The sequence below is a fragment of the Globicephala melas genome, chromosome 11 (genome assembly GCF_963455315.2).
Source record: "Globicephala melas chromosome 11, mGloMel1.2, whole genome shotgun sequence".
Classification (NCBI taxonomy): domain Eukaryota; kingdom Metazoa; phylum Chordata; class Mammalia; order Artiodactyla; family Delphinidae; genus Globicephala; species Globicephala melas.
The window spans coordinates 34,084,553-34,110,723 of record NC_083324.2 but is presented as its reverse complement, the minus strand read 5'-3'; the positions used below and the strand labels follow the sequence as shown (position 1 = coordinate 34,110,723).

Here is a 26,171-nt window from a genome sequence, read left to right as displayed (position 1 = left end):
GGGCATCTCAAACTTGACACGCCCCACATTGAGTTCTTGATTTACCACCTCCTACACATACTTGCCCATTTCCCCTATTCCCCAGCCTGCCCCTTATCAGCTACTGGCATCACCATTTATCTGGTTACTCCTGAAGGACAAAACAAAATTGAATTTCCTATAATATACTCTCTTTTCTTTATCTCCCACGCCAACCCATTAGTAATTTCTATCAGTTCAATATTCTAAATATCTCCCAAAGTTGATAATTTCTCATCATTCTGGTTTGGGCCACCATCATCTTTTCCCTGCATGACTGAAATCACTTTCTCCCTCATCCCCCTGCTTCTTCTTCTGCAGCTTTTGGTCTACTCTCCCTAGAGTCACCAGAGTGACCTTTTAAAATGTAATCAGATCATATTGTTCCCCTGACTAAAATTCTTCAAGAGATTTCCATCTCGCCTAAAATAAAATCCAAATGTCTCAGCCTACTCTGCACGTTCCAACATGACCCAAGTCCTGGATACTTGTGCTGCCTTATCCTCTCTCACTCCCTTCCTCTGTTCTAGCCACTTATTTGTCCCTCTTTCTGCCCCTCAGTGGAGCCAAGCTTACTTTCCCGTCAGGGCCTTCGCCCTGCTGTCCTTTCCCCCAGTTATCTCATGGTTCATTTCCCCTCATTGTTCCAGTTCTGCTCCCCTATGTCACCTCCTTGGAGGGGCCTTCCCTGTCCTTCCCATCTGAAGTGGAACCCCCATCCCATTACTCTCTCCCCTTACCCCACCTCTAGCACTAACTGCTATCTGAACATGGGTATATATTTGTCTTTTTTAACATGTTTCTACTGTCAGAATGTAATGCCTATGATGGTGGGGATTTTCTTGTTCACTGACCTTTTCTCAGTGCCTAGAAATGTCCCTGGCACATAAGATTCACTCAAGTATAGGATGAATGAATGAATGATACTTAAAAGTTAGGAGGAAAGAAACACTGTGATGTAGAGGAAAGAATGCAGGGCCAAGACCTAAAGCCACTCATTCTACTTCTGTCTGTGCTTCTACTTTGTGACCTTGGTCAAGTCATGAACATCTCTGGGCCTCCATTTCCCATTGATAATAGGCTAGCATTGAGTTAGAAGGGGTTGGCAAACTTTTCTATAAAGAGCCAGAAATAGTTCACATTTTAAGCCTTGCCATAGTCTCTGTCCCAGCTATTCAACTTTGCCCTTATAATGCAAAACACCCACAGACAGTAAATAATAAATGGGTGTGGATGTGTTCCAACAAAACTTTATTTACAAAAATAGGAGGTGGGGCAAATTTGGCTCTTGGGCTATGGTTTGCTGACCCCTGAGTGATTTCTAGATCCCCTTATCTTTTATATTCTAGGATCTCTTGCTTTGCTTTTGATATCTGGTTAAAGAAATAGTAGTTCCCTTTGGAGAGGGTACCTTACTGTATCCAGTTTCAGTAACAGTGGTGTTTGCTAAAGCAGAATGGATAATCTCAGGGAAGATTCACAGCTGTCAAATGGTCAGAAGCAGACAAAGAAGGGGGGAAAGTCCTAAGGAGAGATAACATGCCCCCAGTTGGATCACTCTTGAAAATCAAAATTTGGTGTCATTTCAGAGTTGAGTAGTTATTTAGGTGATGATTGAAATTCACTCTTCCTTAAGGGCCTACATTTCCCAGAAAAATAACTTAATGGTGTTGTTAATCAAAGAGTGGAAAGTTGGGGTGGGGAGAAAAAAAAAGTGGAAAGTTATCTCCGTGAATCGTAGCTAGATGATTTTATGTAGATGATTTTATGTAGATTTTATGATAAAATATAGATGATTTTAAATACCTGAATTTAAACACCCTTTAATGACTCACTTGCCTCTTTTGCCATACCATGAAATGACATCAATGTGAAAAAGCTTACATGGATCCCTCAAATACTCCTCAACATCCCTTCTAATGCAGAGAACAGATGAGGTTCATCCTAGGCTGGTAACACACAGATAGGCGTTACTGACCTTTATAGATAAACGCCTCCAGCCAGAGTTTAAGACTGAGCAAGTGGCAATTGCATTTCCAGAGGTTGTCCTTGAGAAATAAATGCCTCACTCTGGGCATGGATTCTAGGAGGGCTCGATCGAGCTGCTGAAGCTGGTTTTGTTGGATCGCAAATACAGTTAGGTTCTCCCAAGGCTCACCCAGGGATGTGGGAAGGTGGCTTATGTTGTTTGATGATAAATCAAGTTCCCTCAGCTGTGGGAGGGAATGGAAAAGTCTGCTTTCCAGGGAATGCAGGGAGTTCTGGGTTAGGTTTAAGACCCGCAAGTGCTGAAGTCCATGGAAAACTCCGGAGGTCAGATTTGAAAGAGAATTGTTGTGCAAGTTCAAGGTTGTGAGCTGTGGCACTGACTTAAATGCAGAAGCCGGAAGCTGACGTATCTGGTTATCTTGTAAGTTCAGGGTAAGAGTCTGAGGAGGCAGATCAGAAGGGACTTCAGCCAGACCCTGCCGGCTGCAGTCTACAAAATTTGAAGGTGAGTGACAGTGGCACCTCTCTGGGCAGCCACACACCACTGGGAGCAGGAAAATCATACTTGAGAGCAGGAGCAGTTCGCCTACAACAAACAGAAAGAAACTGTGATAGGAACCAGTTTGTAAGTGGTGTCAGCATTTGTTTCCCTTTAAATTCACAGGTAACTGAAAGGTAGATGAAATAGGATATCAAGTAGAAATGTGAAAAAATAATTTGGGGGGCACATGCCCTGTGTACAATGCAGCAGAATTATCTGGGACCAGAAGTTTAGGAGAATAATACGGAGTTCAGATATTCACATTTCTTAAATGTATGCTGCAGGTCAGTGCTGTCCAATAGGACTTTCTATGCTCATTGCAATGATCTATATCTACTGTTTAATATGGTAGCCATTATCTGCATGTGGCTGCTGAGCTCTTGAAATGTGACTACTGCAACCAAGAAACTGAATTTTTATTTGCATTTAATTTTTGTATGTGTGTGTGGTACGCAGGCCTCTCACTGTTGTGGCCTCTCCTGTTGCGGAGCACAGGCTCCGGACGCACAGGCTTAGCGGCCATGGCTCACGGGCCTAGCCACTCTGCGGCATGTGGGATCCTCCCGGACCGGGGCACGAACCCATGTCCCCTGCATTAGCAGGCAGACTCTCAACCACTGCGCCACCAGGGAAGCCCTGCATTTAATTTTAATCAGTTAAAATTTAAGTAGCCATACGGTGCTAGTGGTCCATATTGGATAGGGCAGGTCTGAAGCATTCTTACAAATTGATGTCCATCTTTGCAGGTATAATAATTCCATGAATGATGACCAGCTCTACTCCATTTTTATTCAAGAGATTTTAAAAACAAAGAAAAGCATTAAAAATAATATAATAAACACCCATGTTCCTGTTACAAAGTTCTGTCTGTTATTCATAGTTTGCCATATTTCTTTCATCTCTTTTTTCTTTAACTCAAAGAAACAGTGCATTACTGATACCGTTGAACTCGCTTTGATGAGCACCCACATCATATTTTCCAACAGGAACCCCCCTCTTCCCTACCATTTGCTAGTGTATCCCTCCAGGCCTTTTAAAAACATTGCAGTCCCACTACTGGGCATATACCCTGAGAAAACCATAATTCAAAAGAGTCTTGTTGGATGGGGCTAATGGCAGACTCTGAGAGGGCTTACGCCAAGGAGTAATTCCCAGAACTTCTGCTGCTACTGTCCTTGTCCCCGTGGTGAGCCACAGCCACCCCCACCTTTGCAGGAGACCCTCCAACACTGGCAGCCGAGTGGCTGACAGGATCTTGGTGCTCCAGCCAGGTGTCGGGCCTGAGCCTCTGAGGTGGGAGAGCCAAGTTCAGGACATTGGTCCACCAGAGACCTCCCGGCACCACATAATATCAAACGGCGAAGGCGCTCCCAGAGATCTCGATCTCAATGCTAAGACCAGCTCCACTCAACAACCAGCAAGCTATAGTGCTGGACACCCTATGCCAAACAACTAGCAAGACAGGAACACAACCCCACCCATTAGCAGAGAGGCTGCCTAAGATCGTAATAAAGTCACAGACACCCCAAAAAACACCACCAGATGCAGTCCTGCCCACCAGAAAGACAAGATCCAGTCTCATCCACCAGAACACAGGCACCAGTCCCCTCCACCGGGAAGCCTACACAACCCACTGAACCAACCTTACCCACTGGGGGCAGACACCAAAAACAACGGGGACTATGAACCTGCAGCCTGTGGAAAGGAGACCCCAAACACAGTAAGTTAAGCAAACTGAGAAGACAGAGAAACACACAGCAGATGAAGGAGCAAGGTAAAAACCCACCAGACCACACAAATGAAGAGGAAATAGGCAGCCTACCTGAAAAAGAATTCAGAGTAATGATAGTAAATATGATCCAAAATCTTGGAAATAGAATGGAGAAAATACAAGAAACGTTTAACAAGAACCTAGAGGAACTAAAGAGAAAACAAACAATGATGAACAACACAATAAGTGAAATGAAAAATTCTCTAGAAGGAATCAATAGCAGAATAACTGAGGCAGAAGAGTTGATAAGTGACCTGGAAGATAAAATAGTGGAAATAACTACTGCAGAGCAGAATAAAGAAAAAAGAATGAAAAGACTTGAGGGCAGTCTCAGAGACCTTTGGGACAACATTAAACACACCAACATTCGAATTATAGGGGTCCCAGAAGAAGAAGAGGGAATAAAAGGGACTGAGAAAATATTTGAAGAGATTATAGTTGAAAACTTCCCTGATATGGGAAAGGAAATAATCAATTCCAGGAAGCACAGAGAGTCCCATACAGGATAAATCCAAGGAGAAACACGCGAAGGCACATATTAATCAAACTATCAATAATTAAATACAAAGGAAAAATATTAAAAGCAGCAAGAGAAAAGCAACAAATAACAAACAAGGAAATCTCCATAAGGTTAACAGCTGATCTTTCAGCAGAAACTCTGCAAGCCAGAAGGGAGTGGCAGGACATATTTAAAGTGATGAAAGGGAAAAACCTACAACCAAGATTACTCTACCCAGCAAGGATCTCATTCAGATTCGACGGAGAAATTAAAACCTTTACAGATGAGCAAAAGCTAAGAGGATTCACGACCAAACCAGCTTTACAACAAATGCTAAAGGAACTTTTCTAGGCAGGAAACACAAGAGATGGAAAAGACCTACAATAACAAACCCAAAACAATTAAGAAAATGGTAATAGGAACATTCATATCAATAACTACCTTAAATGTAAATGGATAAAATGCTCTACCCAAAAGACATAGACAGGCTGAACGGATACAAAAACAATACCCGAATATATGCTGTCTACAAGACACCCACTTCAGACCCAGGGACACATACAGACTGAAAGTGAGGGGGTGGAAAAAGATACTCCATGAAAGGAAATCAAAAGAAAGCTGGTGTAGCAATTCTCATTAAAATAAAGGCTATTACAAGAGACAAAGAAGGACACTACATAATGATCAAGGGATCAATCCAAGAAGAAGATATAACAATTGTAAATATTTATGCACCCAACATAGGAGCACCTCAATACATAAGGCAAATGTTAACAGCCATAAAATGGGAAATCGACAGTTACACAGTAATAGTAGGGAACTTTAACACCCCATTTTCACCACTGGACAGATGATACAAAATGAAAATAAATAAGGAAACACAAGCTTTAAATGACACATTAAACATGATGGACTTAACTGATATTCATAGGACATTCCATCCAAAAACAACAGAATACACTTTCTTCTCAAGTGCTTGTGGAACATTCTCCAGGATACATCATATCTTGGGTCACAAATCAAGCCTTGGTAAATTTAAGAAAATTGAAATCGTTTCAGTATCTTTTCCGACCACAGCGCTATGAGACTAGATGTCAATTACAGGAAAAAATCTGTAAAAAATACAAACACATGGAGGCTAAACAATACACTACTGAGTAACCAAGAGATCACTGCAGAAATCAAAGAAGAAATCAGAAAATACCTAGAAACAAGTGACAATGAAAACACGGTGACCCAAAACCTATGGGATGCAGCAAAAGCAATTCTAAGAGGGAAGTTTATAGCAATACAATCCTACCTCAAGAAACAAGAAACATCTCAAATAAACAACCTAATCTTACACCTAAAGCACTTAGAGAGAGAAGAACAAAAAAACCCCAAAGTTGGCAGAAGGAAAAAAATCAGAAAAATCGGATCAGAAATAAATGAAAAAGAAAGAAATGATAGCAAAGATCAATAAAACTAAAAGCTGGTTCTTTGAGAAGATAAACAAAAATTGATAAACCATTAGCCAGACTCATAAAGAAAAAAAGGGAGAAGACTCAAATCAATAGAATTAGAAATGAAAAAGGAGAAGAGACAGCTGACACTGCAGAAATACAAAGGATCATGAGAGATTATTACAAGCAGCTATATGCCAATAAAATGGACAAATTCTTAGAAAAGTACAACCTTCCAAGACTGAACCAGGAAGAAATAGAAAATATAATCAGACCAATCACAAGGACTGAAATTGAAACTGTGATTAAAAATCTTCCAACAAACAAACGTCCAGGACCAGATGGCTTCACAGGTGAATTCTTTCAAACATTTAGAGAAGAGCTAACACCTATCCTTCTCAAACTCTTCCAAAATATAGCAGAGGGATGAACACTCCCAAACTCATTCTATGAGGCTACCATCACTGTGATACCAAAACCAGACAAAAATGTCACAAAAAAAGAAAACTACAGGCCAATATCACTGATGAACATAGATGCAAAAATCCTCAACAAAATACTAGCAAACAGAATCCAACAGCACATTAAAGGGATCATACACTGTGATCAAGTGGGGTTTATCCCAGAAATGTAAGGATTCTTCAGTATATGCAAATCAATGTGATACACCATCTTAACAAACTGAAGGATAAAAACCGTATGGTCATCTCAATAGATGCAGAAAAAGCTCTCGAAGAAATTCAACACCCATTTATGATAAAAAAAAAAAAATCCAGAAAGTAGGCATAGAGGGAACTTACCTCAACATAATAAATGCCATATATGACAAACCCACAGCCAACATCATTCTCAATGGTGAAAAACTGAAACCATTTTCCATTAAGATCAGAAACAAGACAAGGTTGTCCACTCTCACCACTATTATTCAACATAGTATTGGAAGTTCTAGCCACAGCAATCAGAGAAGAAAAAGAAATAAAATGAATACAAATCGGAAAAGAAGAAGTAAAACTGTCACTGTTTGCAGACGACATGACACTCTACATAGAGAATCCAAAGATGCTACCAGAAAAGTACTAGAGCTAATCAATGAATTTGGTAAATTTGCAGGATACAAAATTAATGCACAGAAATCTCTTGCATTCCTATACACTAATGATGAAAAATCTGACAGAGAAATTAAGGAAACACTCCCATTTACCATTGCCACAAAAGAATAAAATACCTAGGAATAAACCTACCTAAGAAAACAAAAGACCTGTGTGCAGAAAACTATAAGACACTGATGAAAGAAATTAAAGATGATACAAACAGATGGAGAGATATACCATGTTCTTGGATTGGAAGAATCAACATTGTGAAAATGACCATACTACCCAAAGAAATCTACAGATTCAGTGCACTCCCTATCAACATACCAATAGCATTTTTCGCAGAACTAGAACAAAAAATTTCACTATTTGTATGGAAACACAAAAGACTCCGAATAGCCAAAGCAATCTTGAGAAAGAAAAACGGAGGAATCAGGCTCCTGAAGTTCAAACTATATTACAAAGCTACAGTAATCAAGACAGTATGGTACTGGCACAAAAACAGAAATATAGATCAATGGAACAGGACAGAAAGCCCAGAGACAAACCCACGCACCTATGGTCACTTAATCTATGACAAAGGAGGCAAGAATATACAATGGAGAAAAGACAGCCTCTTAAATAAGTGGTGCTGGAAAAACTGGACAGCTACATGTAAAAGAATGAAATTAGAACACTCCCTAACACCATACACAAAAATAAAATGGATGAAAGATCTAAATGTAGGCCAGACACTATAAAAGTCTTAGAGGAAAACATAGTACACCCTATGACATAAATTACAGCAAGATCCTTTTTGACCCACCTTTTAGAGAAATGGAAATAAAAACAAAAATTAACAACTGGGACCTAATGAAACTTTTGCACAGCAAAGGAAACTATAAACAAGATGAAATGACAACCGTCAGAATGGGAGAAAATTTTTGCAAATGAAGCAACTGACAAAGGATTAATCTCCAAAATATACAAGCAGCTCATGCAGCTCAATAACAAAAAAACAAACAACCCAATCCAAAAATGGGCAGAAGACCTAAATAGACATTTTTCCAAAGAAGATATACAGACTGCCAACAAACACATGAAAGGATGCTCAACATCACTAATCATTAGAGAAGTGCAAATCAAAACTACAATGAGTGCTGGTTGTGTACTGGGTACATTAGGCATTTTCACATTGCTTGGTGGAGGCTAGGAAGATTAAGAAAAGGACAAATTACTTAACATTGAAATCCAACTTCAACTTCTTTCAAAAAGTATAACACCAATGAAAACCAAAATGGCAAAAATCAAAAAGCAAACAAACAAAAAACTACAATGAGGTATCATCTCACACCGGTCAGAATGGCCATCATCCAAAAATCTACAAACAATAAATGCTGGAGAGGGTGTGGAGAAAAGGGAACCCTCTTGCACTGTTGGTGGGAATGTAAATTGATACAGCCACTAGGGAAAACAGTATGGAGGTCCCTTAAAAAACTAAAAATAGAACTACCATATGACCCAGCAATCCCACTACTGGGCATATACCCTGAGAAAACCATAATTCAAAAAGAGTCATGTACCACAATGTTCATTGCAGCTCTGTTTACAATAACCAGGTCATGGAAGCAATCTAAGTGTCCGCCGACAGATGAATGGATAAAGAAGATGTGGCACATATATACAATGGAATATTACTGAACCATAAAAAGAAATGAAATTGAGTTATTTGTAGTGAGGTGTATGGACCTAGAGACTATCATACCGAGTGAAGTAAATCAGAAAGAGAAAAACAAATACTATATGCTAACAGATATATATGAAATTTTAAAAAAAATGGTTCTGATGAACCTAGGGGCAGTACAGGAATAAAGATGCAGACCTAGAGAATGGACTTGAGGACACAGGGAGTGGGAAGGGTAAAATGGGACGAAGTGAGAGAGTGGCATGGACATATATACACTACCAAATATAAAATAGATAGCTAGTGGGAAGCAGCTGCAGAGCACAGGGAGATCAGCTCGGTGCTTTGTGACCACCTAGAGGGGTGGGATAGGGAGGGAGGGAGGGAGACGCAAGAGGGAGGAGGTATGGGGATATATGTATATGTATAGCTGATTCACTTTGTTATAAAGCAGAAACTAACACACCATTATAAAGCAGTTGTACTCCAATAAAGATGTTAAAAAAAATACTTAATAAGAACAACAATTGGAAATAGCCTTATAGCTCATGTTCTGATGCAGGCACTATTGAATGTGCTTTATATATATTAATTTAGTCCTTCTAACCTTGTAATTTGGGGTCTATTATTATGCCTCTATTAAAGGTGATGAAACTGAGGCCCAGAGAAGCTAAATCACTTGCCCAAGGTCACACAGAAGTAGTAGAATCGTGATTTGAACCCAGCAGTCTGCTTCCAGGGTCTGTCATGGTCCTTACCTGCTGTGCTTTACTGCCTGTAAATACTTTTACATAACACACATGTACATACACATACTACATAATGTTTTGCATAGTGGTTTTTTAAAAACTACATAAATATAATCATAGGCATGTTTAATTTTCAGTATAATCTAGTCACTCAAAACTGATTCATCCACATGGTTATATAGAGAGCTCATTAATTCCTTCTAACTTCTATGGAGTATTCCATGGTGAGGCCATGCCAGATTTAATATTTAGCCACTCCCATACTGACGAGCATTTGAGTTGTTGCAGTTTCTTTCATGACAAATGGTGCTGCAGAAGGCATCCTTATGCAGAGCTCTTTGGCCGTGTGGAAATGTGTACGGGGTCTCTAGAATCAACAGGAACCTCCTTGTCAAGTTCAGAGAGGATGCTGAGTTGACATTTTCTTAGGTGCTTCTAGGTCAATCTCCAATGTAGCTCTATCACTCCCTTCTTTTTTCCTAACACTTGAATTTCAAAATATGGCAAACATCCATCAAGGACATTTTGTTAAATTGGTAGAGGAATTCACAGGGCCAGGCAATAATATTTAAAACTCAAGATGGTTATCTACTCAGAGAGAAAGCTCTTGAGAGAGGTTTTTTGGTTTATTTGTTTGTCTGTTTTTGGCCTTAACTGGGGAGAAGTACAATGTGGCTGTCAAATGCATGGAGGCTTTTCCCCTTCGTCCTTTCAATTCTCTGCTGCTGCGAACAGTTCTTTAGGGCAAGAGGGAAGATGTTTGGAGAACCTTCCGAAGGAGATTTTGCTCAGTTTAGTCTAGCTCAAGGTATGCAACGCATCATAGTCCCATTGCCTCTTCCAGCATATGAAAGAGCAAAACCCTTGCTTTCCTTTCTGTAATTTAAATAAATATAAATCTCAGTGCCAAAGCATCTTCCGGTTAGAGGAGAGTTGCCACCCTCAATTTAGCTGTGGGTCTCAAGCATTAATTAGTTTCAGAAAGTCTTCCCACTCCCACCCACCCCCTCCAAGTGGATGATAAATGAACTCCAACCTGAAGGACTGTGTTTTCTATGAAATGGCCCGTGACAGGCCAACTGCATACCCATTCATGACTGTGTACATTGGTCCCCTCCCCCTTCCTCTGACCCAGCATGGCACAAACATAAATCCTTCTATCAGAGACAATTTTTAACATCTGTTTGGTCTTTTGAGAAAGACAACTTGAAAATAAGCTTCCCACAGATACTTTCCTGAGGGGCGTCCCACTTTCAAAGGCGGGAGGGAATTAATCATGGCTCACCTTCCATGACTGAGTCTCCACCAGCTTACCCGTTGAACCTGAAGCCCACCTTTATTAATCTGCAGACCAACACACCGAGGGCAAACTCCAAGTCCAGCTTTTCATTCACTTTTTTTCTGAATCCTACTAGTGTTTTTCTTCAATGTAGAGAACAGTTGTCGCTTTCCGGAGACACTTATTTAAGCAGCCCTTTCCTTGTCTCCATCTGGCTGGGATTGTTTTCCATAAGAGGATCTTTTGATTGTGCTCCCCCCCTTCTTTCTCAAAGCGTCGCCCTCCCCAGGATCATCGCCGCCTTTCCCATTGAGCCGACGAGCCAGAAAAAAAATGTTTGTCAAACCTCGGTGAACAGCTGTAGCATTCAAACATGACCCCAGTGGCTCAGGCTTTTTGATTATTTAATCTGCTTGAAGTCCAGGGCACCAAAATAAAACTATCTACTTAATCCGGTCCTGGTTTCTGAATTCTGTTGACTTACTAACCACACTGTGTCAACCCTCATTGAGTTGGGGGACACTCGCTGTGGATCCTCGATCTGGGGGTCTAGCAACAGAGCCAGCAGAGTGTGTAATATGAGGACAAATTGGCCTGCTGGAGGCTGACACGGTTTCCACAGTGCACTGTTTGGTCACCGAAGGCTTATTCAGCCAACATCCGCAGGGATTAGCTGTGTTGACAGGGTCTTGATGCCCTGAAATTCATAGCCATGGTTTCCTTTCGTGGGCATCACTGCCTCTTCTCCCTGGGGCCACAAATACTTCTCAGCTGCTTCTCTGCTTGCTCCCCCCCGCCCCACCGCCCTCACCCCCTCACTGAATTGACCTTTCGGTTTGCATGCCTTTGGAAATACTTCTCAATCTTTCATCGTTTCCCTGATGCTGAGGTTCTGGCTCTTTCCTCATTTTTCACATATAAAACAATAAAGCCGCCCCCCATGAGCATCAGGCATCAATGAACTGTGACTGTTCTCTAATTGAAGCCATTGGAAACTTTCCCACCAGGGGCTGGAACATTTCTTTGAATGTGCAAATGCCCCTCCATTTGCTGAGGTGGGATTTCAATGTCAAAGCTGCCCTTCAACATGCCAAAATGTTCCACATGCCTATGGTGAAAAAAACATGCTTTTCTTGAGGCAGTGTGAAGTGGGATCCCTGGCCCCAGGCAGTGTAATAGAGCAGTTGAGTTTGGGGTTTGGAATCAGCTGGGTCTAGATTTGAATTCGGCTTCACCATTTACCAGCTTCATGTCTCTGGGCAAGTAACTTGCCCACTGAAAACCCCTTGTCCTCATCTCTGACATGGGGATAACAGTTGTTTTTGCTTCATAAATTTGTTCCCAGGATTACATGAAGCAATACATGTCATGGCTCAGAGTGCCTTAATAAATGGTCACAATTACCCAGGAGAGTGCTTTCCAAGGCTTCTGTGCTGCTAGCATTCAACTCAACCTTGACTCAACAGGCAGGAGGGGGTCCTGACAAAAGACCAGGAGGCCTGGCCCCTTGTGCCACTCTGGCAGTACCCTTGGGCATGAAGTTGAAAATTTGGATTGTGACTATCCTTAATGGCCTGCTCTTTGGGATCCCTTTCCTCCTTTGGACAAGCCCCGTCCAGCCTCACAGAACCTAGGACACTCATCCTGCCTCCTTCCTGAAAAATCTGCTTCACTCAGCCTGTCATCCTTCGTCCTTCTCTCCAAAATTCTTTGAGCGTCCGATAATACAGTGGGGAAAAGTCAGATGTAGACAACAAAGAGCCATTAAATCTTAATAAGGGCTAAAAGGTTCCTTCCTCCCTTCCTTCCCTCCCTTTTTCCTACCTCTCTACTTTCAGGAGCACAGAATTTAATAATAATTATTCATGTGTGATACATGACCCAATGGCTTGTATGTAGCATTCAGTCATCAATGGGTCATAATATGACAAACACCTGTGAATCTAACACTCATTCTAAGAACTGGAAAGCTTCCAGTAACTTATATCAACCTGCATGCCTCTGTGTTTCCCAGGGGCCAGCAAGCTTTTTTTGTAAAGAGCCAGGTAGTAAATATTTTAGATGTTGAGGGCCATGCGGTGTCTGTTGCAACTACTCAACTCTGATGTTATAGCACGCAGCCAACCACAGACAATCTGTAAACAAATTGTGTGCCTGAGCCCCAGTAAAACTTTATTTACAAAGACAAAACAGGTAGACGACTAGATCGGCCCACAGGCCATAGTTTGCAAACCCTGCTCTATCCTGCTGTGTAGCCACTACTGTCACTGCTCCACCACGGCCAGCTGTCACCCACCCCAACTGCCACCGCCCCACTGGACATATCCACCACCCTGTCTCCTCCTTATCTGTAAAATGAGAGGGCTTGAGAGGATGATCTTTAGGCCCCTCTTATATCTAAAACCTTGTCATTCTGGTCAGAATGCTTGAGTAGGCTGGAAAGGCTTTGTATTTACAGACTTTAGGGGAGCTTGGACAAAAAATTTGAGTGTCTCTTTGGGTTACAGCAGAGCTATTTAGCCATGTCCTGCAGGGCCCAGCTAGGGTCCTGGACTCAGAGGCCTGAAAAAGAGGTATCTGTTGACAGCATAGCTGGGCGTAGGAGGCCAGGACACCTAAAGGAAAACTGCAGGCAGTCGAGGATACCTGCAGTTAAAGCCAGGCCTTGTGGCTGAAGGAGGAAGCACACTTCCGTGGTGCTTACACTCTGAGGTTGTGTGGTCTTGGGCAAACCGTTCACTTTCTCTGAGCCTCAGCTTCCTCATCTGTGGAATGCCTACCTCACAGGAGGCAGGGAGGATCAAGGGATACATGTTAAGTGCATGGTACAGGTCTGGTAAAGCAGATAATCAGAAGTGGCATCTCCTGTAAGCAGTGCGTCTTCTTAGCCCTCAAACAGTCTTGACTGACAGCTCCCAGTTAATCTGTGAGCACCCTGGGAATACGCAGAGAGCCCCCACCACTGCTGGTCTCCTGGGAGCAGTGGCCTACTGCCCAAAGGGGCTCTTTGGTTCAGTTGGCTCTAATGGTGATTCAAAATGGGCAGTGCACACTTGGAGTGGAAGGCTCCTGGACCTAGAAAGACTTTAGATGCAGGGGCTGATTGATTTATTCCATCTGGCCTCAGCCCAGAGAACAAAGGGAGGCTGTGTGATCTGCATGCTAATACCTGCAGTGCCTGCCTTCTGTCCCTCCCTCCCTCCGTGAGCCAGAGCTGAGAAGTGGCAAGACAACTGTGCATTCAAAAGAATCACCCAGGAATGACATCACACGTCAGGTGAGGTCAAGCGACTCCCGTGAGGGGCTCCTGTACCAAGATCTAGTCAAGAGCCCAGTTCCCCACACAGACCTTGCTTCAGACACACCCTCAAAGGAATATGGTGGCTACCGTTACACTGCAATTTCAAGAATTCCCTAGTTTCTGTATATTTTTATATAAATATATTTCCTATGTGCTTTTGCCCATTTTAAGTCAGAATGTTTCCCTATATTCTTTTGCTCATTTTAAGTCAGAAAATTTCCTCACATAAATTGGTCTACTTAACATTTCACCTCCCTCCAAAAAAAAATCAACAATTATTAACATTTAAAATGGATTGTGTCTTAAAATCCAGCAAATATGTAATAGCTCTTTCTCCCAGGTGATATTATACAGCTATTTTAAAAGAATAAGTTAGAGCTAAATATATCCACCTGGGAGGATATTCATAATAAATTGTTAGGTTAAATAAATCAGTCTGAATAGGAATGCACATTGTATAGTCCCATTTATGTTGAAACAAACAAAAAAACCCAAAGGTGGAAGGATTAACTCTAAAAATGTGCATTGGTTTGTCTGAAGAGGGAGTAAGTGGGGAAGGATAGACACTAAATTGATAATACTGCTTATCTAGAGGACAGCAGTAATTTAAGAAGAAAGAGAGGAAAATTAACTTTTTTCTGTTTATACCTCTGCATATTCAACTTGCTACATACAACAAACACATATTACATCTGTAATTTTAAAAATACAAAGGAAATGAGCTGACTTTTGTTAAATAGCAAGAAGAGCTTCATTTTGTTCACTGGAATATTTGAGATGGCTTATCCTCTAGTTACTAGCTGTGTTATATGTGTAAATAACATCCTTAGAGTTCAGCTCCTCTCACTCTAGGAAGATTAACCCCAAAAGTGACATCTGTCTTTCTTTGCCAAATGATCTCCACATGTGACCAGACCTTATAACTCAAAGGAGCACTTCTCCCAGTTTTAATGTCTGCTTTGGTGAAATTTTGGCAAAGTGCTCCCCCCATCCCCATCAGTGGGCCCCATCCAAAGCAGGTGCTGTGGTGATCTGATGTGGGGTAGGCAGCCAGGCCGAGTGACAGCTGCAGCCCAGGATAGCCTGGAAGAGGCCCTTGGTACCACAGATCGATGCAGAAATTTCATTTAATTATGAAGAGAGATTTGGCACTTGGAAAATATTTCCCTGCGGTTGTGGATGACCAAACAGCACCTAGGTATAAAATTTATACAGAGCTTTTTAAAAGACCTCAGTGTTATTTTCTCCTTTCTTCCTTCCTTCCTTCCTTCCCTCCTTCCTTGTTTCTTTCTTGTTTCTTTTTTTCTTTTTCTTTTTGGTCATAGGAAACATATAGCAAGAGAACTAGAAATATATATTTTAAATAGCTATCATATCATTCGTTCAGTGCTTACAATGGGCCAGATATTGCTAGGGATTTATATTAGGTAAATTATAAATCCTTAATGTAACTGCTGTAACAAATAAACCTCCAGATCTCAGTGGCTCCACACAACAACTTATTTATTGTTCTTATCACAGTCTAGCTCAGGTTGACAGGGGCCAGGCTCCGGTACAGTCATTCAGGGACTCAGGCTCCTTCCATCTTGCCACTGTGCCTTCCTCTTAGTTCTCAGAGTTCTCACCATTAGCTGACTGATGGTGGAAGAAGATGAGGACCCGGCGTTGGCCAGGCCTGGAAATGGTACTTATCAGTGCACTTACATTCCACTGGCCAGAAAAAAATCACATGATCATATTTAACAGCAAGGGAGGCTGGGAAATGTAGTCTAGCTGTGTGTTTTGGAAGAAGAGTCGTCACAGGTGTTGGAGAGCATTAGCAGTCTCTGCCTCCACATTTTATTTGCATTATATCACTTAAAGTTGACAATAACTCACTAGTCTATAAGCTTAAGATGGTTTCTTTGATTTCTTCCCGTAGTTTCTACAATACCATGTAGTATGCACATTAAATTAATGTTGAATGAATGAATGACAAAACTAAAGCGCAGAAAAGTTAAGCAACTTGCTCAAAGTCTCCAGTGTATTTATTGCAAACACATGGATTGTGAGCATCCATATTAGGTAAAATATTCAGGGAACCTATAGTTTTATGTATTTTATGGCTTAAGATCTTTTTAAAAAATACAATCCATTCTTTTTTATGGTAAGCTACAAATTTTATTATCTGGAAGTTCTAACTAACTCAGAAGATAAAAACACGGTTCCTTTTGAGCCATTCGGCCGAAAATCAAGGCTGCCATATGGTTTCTCTAGTAAGAAGGTAGGAAGGATATGTGTACCTCCTCATTCTTTCTTGCCTTTTGGATAAGGTAAAAATTCAGGTTCAAGGACTTCCTAGGGTCATTCAGTTTACTTCATATGACTATCCACAGAGTTTAAATTCCTTTTACCTGGGCTTGGGATGTTTGATAAAATGAGTGGAATAGTGGATATGAAATGTGTGTCTCCAAGCTCCCTAAAGCTAAGGAAGACAGTGGCCAGAATGCATGAGACTACTTCTTAGCATCCACTTGTCTAGTGAGCCCAGGTCTGAGCTAGGGGCCATGGGAACTAGGAAAGACATAGCACGCTGGCTCTTGGCCTTCAAAGAACTTACCAGTTTGGAGGGTGCTGTTTAGCAATTCTTACTTATTTTATCAGTCAATGCTGATGATCTCATCACCTTGCACCTGTTAACCCATGTGAAAACTGTACATGACTTGCTTGGACACCGACACTGTCCAACTCTCTGAGAACCAAGTCTCGGAAGTCCTTTGGCTGGTAGCGGAGGCAGACCTAGATGCTTTTTCTTTTTTGGTCCGTCCATTATGTCAAGGTTAGAGGAAGTAGACTTCCCATTCCAATGTCTTCCCAGCCTCAGCCTCCCAGCAGTTGGTTTGCCTGCATACTGGATGTATGTGAAGATAAAGATGCATTTCAGATAAGTATGATTAAAGGTAATTAGTGAGCTCATACAGCTGGTGGAATAAACACAGGCAGATGCTGGTTGATATAAAGCTAATGAAAGAAACAAAAGGATCAAGAAATATGGCAGCTTAGGAAGCCTGGCCAAGGCCTCACACTGACACATTGTTTTACTTAGATCTTTTGATTGGCTACTTTTGTCCTTGCCCCAAGAATATAAATTGGAATCAAATTCATGTTCATGTTTGATTGTTTACTTATGTTACACATAAAATGAGTGTTTTGTGCAGTTCTTCTTGGTAATTTTTTATTTGCTTTTGTACTTTTATTATAACATGATAAAAGTCCAGTTTTTGAAATAGATGACAATGTGTTTTTCATATTTTCAAGTTATAGCAGTGTATGTATTTTGTGATGAAATAATGAATCTGTGTTGTGCCATTTTCTCTTTAAAGTTTGCTCTATGTTGGCTCTTTGCTACATGTAGCTTGAAAATGTTCTGGAAAACACAGTTGTCTCAGGCAGGATTTACATTGTAACTCACCAATTATAGATTCCAAACTTTAGGAATCCTTTTCATTATTCCAGGCTTCATCTGCCCCATTATTTCATTTTAGAACACTATCTCTATTAAAAGAATGGAATCTGGAGTGAAACCATCTAGATTCAAATGCTGTCTCCAACATTAACTGGCTCCATGACCTTGAATGAGTTATTTAATTTCTCTGATCTTCAAATTCATCGTCTGTATAAAGGAACCCAACTGGCAGATTTGCAAGGAGGATTAAATAATATTTTAATGTAAAAATCTTAACAAAAAATGCCTCTGCACCTAACAATACATTCTCTATTAATGTGTCTGTATGACATGTATCAACTAGGCACTTAGACTGTATCTACTTGCACTAATCTGTTTGGAACAAAAACAGACAAGTTAAATGCAAAGGAGCATTTTGCCTGTGTGACAGAGTTCGCCATCTTTTAGGATTATAAAGCACGCGTGTATGTGTATTTGCCTGGAATCATTCGCAGTCTGAGTGAATTTGTGCTCTACATATCTCTGCTTGTCATCAAAATAGTTCCACAAACAAAAGAAAGTTCGTTGTTGGTGTTGTGCGACTGCAGCCTTCATGTGGGACTTTTGTTAACAAGATAAAGGTCCTGCGTGGACTCTGATGCAGCTTTCATCCAGGTTTATAACAGTCAGCTTCCCATTCCAGTGCAACAGTAATGGTCTCATCCTTTCATTTCATCCAGGAAGCCCATATTGGGTCACCTACTATGTGCACATGCTGTTATTTTTTTTAAGGTTTACCTACCAATCTTTCCTCTAGTTAGTCCGTCCTTGGTAGGAGGCCCTTTTCCCCATCCTTGTGTAATTAGAGAAAACATGTAGTCATCTCCCCAGGGCTGTTTAGCTTTCATGATGAAGCATGACTATCAGAGTCTCGAGGTTGATACGAGTGGAAACATTTGTGTTCAACAAGCAGGCTCCTCCATGTGTTGTCAACATTTCATTTGTGATTCTAATTAGGGCCGAGGAGAAAATAAACTCAGTGTACTGCTCTCCACTGCTATAGCTGATGTTTATAAGTTTCTATCCATGGCCCTGGGTTGCTCGTACCATGAAGGCATTTGGCAATACAGCTGCGTGCTGCTGCTGTGTGTGATGAAGAGCTAAGATGGGTAAATCTACTGGGACATTACTAAGAATGAGCAATGTAGGTGTTTACTTCTTAGAGATTGGAGTTTCTTTATTTTTTGACACTTTAAATGTTCCTGAAAGTGAAAACGCCCTTATGTAAAAATAGGGTATGTTAGAGGCACTCTCATTGTGACCCCTATCTCATCTCATCTTCTCTGAAAGTCTGCTATAAATTTCATTGTGTATTATTTCTTTATTAAGGAGGCATCTATTGAGTGTTCCTGACCTGTTAATCTCTGTGTTTGAGGATATTATGGGCATGAAAATAAGACAGCAAAATAGATGGACCTACAGTCCAAATGGCCCCTACAGTCTCACAAGGAGACATACATATTTTCAAATATATGAAAAACTACAGCCATGAAAAGTGCTAGGAAGAGGAGGTACATGATGTTGTAAGAGAATATAGTCAGGGAATCTGACTTGGTAGCTTGGGGCAGCCATCCCTATGGATGTTTTAACCAGCTGAAATCTGAAGGATGGGCTAGACTTCAATGCAGAAAAGAAAAGTGATGATGAGGTAAAGTCATTCCAGGTGAAGACATGGCATGTGTAAGGCTGACAGGCCAGAGAGATGGCACAGTGCCCTAGAGCTACTGGGAGGCCAGTATGACTACAGCACAGAGGGTGAGGGGAGAGCTCGGGCAGGCAGATCCTGGAGAAGAGGTAAAGAAGCTGGTTGTGGAGCCCCATGCCCCCATCTTCCGCTATAACTGTGTTATTGATTTTGAAAAGCTCTCTCTCCCTCTCCCCACCACCCTCACACACACACCCACCCACACACACACACACCCCTCTGCAAGAATGCTGCTTTCTGGTGTGGGGGTCGGGGTTAGAGCCCTGCACTGAGCCCTGTACTGTATGTTGGGAGGTGCTGTCACTTCACAGGCAGTGTCCTTTGTCAACTCCACCATCTCACCGTAACTAAAGAGATGCATCTTGCTGTCCTTCATATGCTTCTTGGGAGAGGTAGAGAGGATTGCAACTCTGCAAGCATTATGAAATCTCAGTACACATATGTCAAACCCTGAGCTTTTCCTTATAGATTGTGGCTGTGGGCGAATCCATTCCACACATGCCTGAGGGGCTGCAGAATGGAGCCGTCAGCCTCCTCACACAGGGAGTCAAGGAGGAGTCGGCCCTGCTGGGGCACTGAGGCTACTTTGACGGAACAGAACTTTTCCTCCTGAGTAATCCTGTGCATGTAAGTGTGGATGTGATACCTAGCATTCCAGGGGTGACAAATAGGTGCTTGAGGTAACATTTGTGGGCCCAGGTGTCCCACCCAGCAACCCTGTGGAGCCCAGCATGGCCTTAGAATCCTTTCCAGCTCAGTAGTCGAGACAGACAACTGGTGGCATCCTGCTAACATAATCCTAGTTGCTGTTCCTGAAGCAGATCCTTGCGATTCTCAGAAGTGACTGATAAGTCTGGAATACAAAGCCAAGGGCCAATTTGCTGAGGGGAGAATTTGAATCACGCCCTAGGAAGCTACTGACTGAGCCCACCTACCCCTCCAGCTTCTACATCTTGATGTAAACTTGGTATTTTCTCCTTGTCCTTGTAAACATGGTAATTTTTCTACAGTGATAAAAATAAGCTCTTTAGTTTTTAAAATGGACTTCAAAAATGACAGACAAATTATTAGGACACACTCAAACAGAAGTTAGGTTTGTGGTCTGTGCATTTGCACAGGAAACCCCTGGCATGCACTAGAAATATGATTAAGTCAGGGGATGGCACAGGCATTTTGTGTTTCTCAATTTGGGCGTGTGGGTGATCCCCAGGTAGAGCTCCTTGTGATTGCCAGGTGTCTGCTGGGAGTGGCAGGTCAGCAGTGAGCTCATGTAGGTTATCTTGCTGAAACTTCCCCAGCAGAGCAGGTCCACTGGCTTAAGAAAATGAAGTACCTGGTCCAGAAGAAGTCCATCTGAAAGGGTAACGAAGGTTGGACCACACACTGGGACCAAGAGGAAACTGAATCTAATTTCCTGGTTTTTTCTCTGCTCTTCCATCACATTAGAGGCGGCAGAGTGCTATCATTAGCAGCTTATTCTTTGTTTAGTTCCTCCTCTGTCTTGAAGTTCAATTGCTCTGACTGACACAGTAAGTCCCTAAATTCTCAGGGATGAATTGAGACATCTAAAACTCATAGAAGACTCAGAAAGTCTCTGGCACGTGGTGCTTTACCTGGAGACCATCATGAGTTCCTCCTCCCTTCCAGGAGTGGAACTATTATTTTCTGCATCTTACTGAAGGAAAACCTGAATCTTAGTGAGGGTGTCACTTGCCAGAGATCAGTTTGTCAGTAGGAGAGTGGGAACTTGAGCCTGCATTGCCTGATTTCAAAGCCTTTTAACTCCTGTGTTCTTTTATTGCATCTTATTCTTTTCGTCAGCAAAGGACGGGCCCTAAAAGAGACTTAGCTCAGACACAACGGACTTGGTAGAATAATGCGCTCACCCCTACCCAGCAAGACCTCTGTCTTTGTAGGTCTCCATTGCCCATTGCTTCTCGGGGCTAAGGGCCACCAAGAGAAGAGGACAGCTTGCCACCTGTCTGTTCTGGGAAAGCATCTTGGGGCCAGAGGTGAAGAAAGCAGGGCACTTTGTGCATGGAGCTAGTGTTAGTCTGGTCCATCCCCAGAATGGCACTATCAATCAGATCTCGGCCGTATTTGTCATGGCTGCTCCCCTCTTCAGAAGCTGCCCCCACAGGCCCACCCTCTCTTCATCGCTGGGCAGCTAGGGGAGAACTCCCTTTGATCTCTAGACTGGTAGCAGGAAAAGCCTGACATTTTGTGGGCTTCCTCCTGCCCCTCTGCCAGGCGGTTGTTTGGACAGCCACATGAACAGAGCCCCTTGGTCACGCTGGCTTTAAACATCCAGACTCAAGACAGAGGAGCATGGCATGGGAGAAGGTAGAAGTGTCACGGCCACTGCCTTCACACTGAGGGTTTCTCGGTCATAATGCAGAGGAGAGGATGCTGGGACTCAGGTCTGAGCAGATAAGCAGCTCTAAAAAAGGAAGAAGATGGAGAGGATGGAGGTGACCTGACCGCCATCCCACTGGACAGCTGGCCTTCCAGGGTCAAGAAAGAACCACACACCTGCCACGTTGGTTTATAGCCTTGATCTGCACCTCCACGCCCTGAATAAAAGGTGTCGGCCTGGAAACAGATCAGCTAACTTTTGAGATACATCCACAGTTTAAAAAGTAAGACAGGTAGCTCTTGGGAGACTTTGACTCTTTTCTACTTATCCTCCTTCACAAAGGAAAGTTTTCGAGTCAAGTAATTCTGAATAGGGAACATTTGTCTTAAAACTATATTCGACTTCCCTGTAGTATAGTATATTTTGATGCATTAAAATACAGCTCGCCCCACTCAGATTACTGCTTCGGTGCCTACTGCTATAACAGTAAACTATTCCTCGCTGATACTTTATTAAGCTCCACCAGCATTTCACATGCAGGCATCTCACAGAGCTTCGGGCCATATGTTGTATATGCTGTCAGGCTGAACTCTGACTTTAGTCCTTAAAGCCCCCTTCCCCTGTATCTTTATATAGTGCAGCATTTTCAAAAACTTTGCTACAGGCTACACCCAAATTGTGGACTGGTGGAAGTAAACGCCACTGGTTGTGTAGGTGTGAATACCTAAAAAGGAAAAAGAAAAAAAAAGGGGTTGTTTTATGAAAAGTTCTTGTTTCCTGGACATCACCTTTACATTTATTCTGTATTTGATATTATTATTTTTTGACCATTTTTGGGGGGAGATGGAATTTTTTTGAAACCATATGCAAAAAAGGGTGTGCATTTATGCACAGTGAGATCAGCTCTCTAGCGGGGAGCTAAAGGTATCTGTATGTTTGCATTTTGAAAAATCGATGGGTATAGCCATAAATGCCGATTCTTTTAACAAGACTAACTTTGTCATTTAATAAGGGAGATTATTTCATAGATTTAAAGCCAGTTAACACATTTAAAACTTGATAAGACAAGGCAATCCTGGTATGTTTCCTGTTCTCCAGTGATTAAAGCAAATCGAACGCTGAGACTAGGGGAGGTTTTCTCATGGTAAGAGTAATGCCATGAATGTTTCTCCTGGTAATGCAATTAGGAAATATTGGCCCCAGTTAATGTAACTTAAACAAAACATGTTGTCCTCGTCAAACTTGTTCAAGTTTTAAACAGGCAAAGCCTTGTCCAAAAAGTTAAAAAACGGGGGCATATAGTGTTTCCATGGAAACTCTGTTAAAATACTGATTTGTGGATATGATCATAATCAGCCCCATAATCTAATATGACTGAATTAAATGAAAAAGAATCTCAGTTATGAAGTAAGCCCCCTGTGCAAGAGTGTTCTTACACATGCAGAAAACATATGGATCCTGAAGGACGTTATTTTCAAACTACTTATTGGCGCAGGGATGGACCGTTAAGACTTTGGTTTTGTCTGTCGCGTTTCTCCCCCTTCATTCATTGTTCCTCTTTTTTTAATGCTGGAATTATGCGGGGGAGCAGTAAATAAAGTCTTGATGACATTTGGATTTTTTAATATGTATCATTGCTCCCCACACAACACTCCATATTGTTTTCATTGTCTTTTTTGACAAAAGAAGATAACCCATAATATTTAACCACTTGTGGGACGTTACGAGATTAGGTTTTATTAAGGTAATAATTTCTTCCCACTAATGGGATCTTGGTGGAAGATCTATTCTAACCGAATTTTAACGATTCAGCTTCAAATGAATGGCTTTGACCTCTAGGGGCAAGGGCCCATGCCGAGGGTTGGGGTGAGTGTCCCTGGGACTCTGGGCAGAGACTTCAAGGACGTGCACTGGCCTCCCCGCCACACCGTTCCACGCCTCAGTTTGCACCTGTCTGGGCTGTAGTAAAAATGGAAACTGCTCACCATGGGATAAACTTCATTCTGGTACCATAGCAAAGACAGCTGTCTTTCAGCAAACTTACTTGATTTATTTGGCAGTTGTTCCACCCAGAGACAGTCACGGGTGGTATTGGTGGCATCAGTTTCCTTCTCGAAAAACTATGTCCTTGGTCATGTACGAACTTCAAATGGGGTTTACCGTGTGATTATTAGCAAGAGCCTGGCAATCATTTGCACCTTAGCTTCGCATCCTAGAGCATCTGTAGAAAGGCTCTGTGATAGGGCAGTGACATGCGAATGCATCCCCAAACAGGTGTGTCCGTACATCTCACACCAGTGTAGTCCCTGGATGTGTGGGGCATGGGTTCTAAGGTCACAGCATGTCTGAGATTTACTTTTTGGACAGAGATGTGCCAAGCAGAGTCAGACAAAGCGCAGAGATTCAGACCCTGACCCAAGGAGCAGAGACTGACTTCTCCCTATGTTCTCCCATCCACCTCCCAGAGCGGTTTTGCCTTCCAGGTGTGCACACCTCTTCTTATTTGGGCACAGGGAGGAATAAACAATGAGAAAAGTAGGTCAGGCCTGAGAATTGTGCCAGGAGCTTGAATCTGCTGATTATTTACTCCCCTTAACGTTTCACTTTTATTTCTAATTAACTTGGGTTTATAGCAAAGTAATGTATGAACACAGTTTTTAAAAATTAAATAGTACTAAAAAGAAGCTTACACAGAGAAGAAACAGGCCCTTGACCCACCACTCCCCCTCCACTCCCAACCCCTAGTCCCACTTCCCAGAGGCAACAGCTTCCACCTCTCTTAGCAGCTCTATTTCTCATTAGCAAATTGAAATTACTGGGGTTTATTTAATATCAGAGATTGCTCATTTACTTCCTTTAATACCCAGTACTCTGGATTCCTTACACCAGCCCTTCTTACCTTCTCACTATTCCACCAGCACAGCTGCATACCTATCTCATAGTTTCTGATTAATTAGATAGTGATTATATTATTAGGCCCATGTATGTATATTCCCTGCTGTGTTAAATTGTATGCTATCGTGTGTTTTCTTTTTTATGATATTTTTCCCTGGACTGAAAAATCTGTGTGCCTTTTTACTTGCTTAGTTTTCCTTCAGCCCCTCCCTATTTTTCCCCCATGTGTTTCATCAGATATCTCAAATGCCTGTTATGACTGTTTCCTAGATATTCAGTTTTCTGTTATTTCATCATTCTTTGGAGAGACCTTGCTCCCTGCACCTGCTGCCATTCTGTTCCAGTCTGGATAGTTGCTCCCCAGTCCTGCTGGGCAGCTGCGTTCCTAAGTTTTCCCTTCGCCATTTTCCTCTGCTGTAACCCTCTTTATCCTAGAGCCATGTCTTCCTTTTTTTCTGACTCAATTACTCATTTTGCTCACATTCTCCAGTAGTTTTCTTAGAAAGGAAGAGAAAATGTTTTCAGCCCTTATAGCATTAAAAACACCCTAATTCTGCTCCTATACATAATTATCATGTGGCTGGGTATAAGATTCTGTACTGGAGATCATTTTCCCTCAGAATTGTGAAGGCATTGCTCCATTTTCTTTTGACTTCCAGTGTTATTGTTAAGAAGTCTGATGCTATTCTGATTCCTTTGATATGACCAAGTTTCCCAACCTCCATCCGAGAAGCTTTCAGAATGTACTCTGGGTCTCTAGTGTCCTGAAATACCGTGATGCTGTGGGTCCCCCTCACTCATTGTGTTGGGCATTTTGCAAGCTCTTATGATTTAGAAATGAATATTCTTCAGCTCTAGGAAGTCTTCTTATGTTATTTTTCCAAGTCTGTTTGTTTTATTTATTTTTCTGAGAGATTTTCTTTTTCCAACTTTTTTTTTTGCTCTTAAACCTGTTTATTTTGACACTTTTCTTTTCAATTTCCAAGAGTTCTTTTTTACAGCAGCCTCTTGTTGTTCCAAGGACACAATGCCATCTTTGATCTCTCGGAATATATTGTCTAAAGTTGTTGGGTTGTTTTCCTGCTGTTTGTGCTATTAACTTGAACTCATTTTTTTTTCTGCTAGTTTCTGTCTTTCTTTTTCGTGTTAAAGGCTCCCCACAAATATGTGTGGCCTAAGTTCTTATTTAGCAGTGAGGCACCAAAATGCTGATTGAAAATTTCCCCACCAATGGGCTTTACTTTTGGGTGAATCGATGGGAACCCAGCCAATTTGGGGAATGGGAATATGCTAGCAGCTCTAAGACTCACTGTTGAATGAAAAGAGGTACAGAAGGGGAAGGAAGTAGAAGCAATGTGAGGGACAGAAGCAGTGTGAGGGATAGAAGC

General features: G+C 41.8%; 2 protein-coding genes across 6 annotated transcripts in view; one reads left to right on the top strand and one right to left on the bottom strand.

The window, feature by feature from the left end:
* Nucleotides 1-3,286, bottom strand: part of LRTM1 (leucine rich repeats and transmembrane domains 1) — a 7,269-nt gene extending 3,983 nt beyond the window's left edge. Inside the window, exons 1-2 of the mRNA XM_030867796.2 lie at nucleotides 3,273-3,286; nucleotides 1,997-2,613 (exon numbers count right to left, since the gene is read on the bottom strand). Coding sequence (XP_030723656.1) covers nucleotides 1,997-2,613; nucleotides 3,273-3,286 — 631 coding nt within the window. The remainder of the gene's footprint in view (nucleotides 1-1,996; nucleotides 2,614-3,272) is intronic.
* The window catches only part of CACNA2D3 (calcium voltage-gated channel auxiliary subunit alpha2delta 3), a 784,865-nt gene that overhangs the window by 655,351 nt on the left and 103,343 nt on the right, over nucleotides 1-26,171 (top strand). The window lies entirely within an intron of this gene.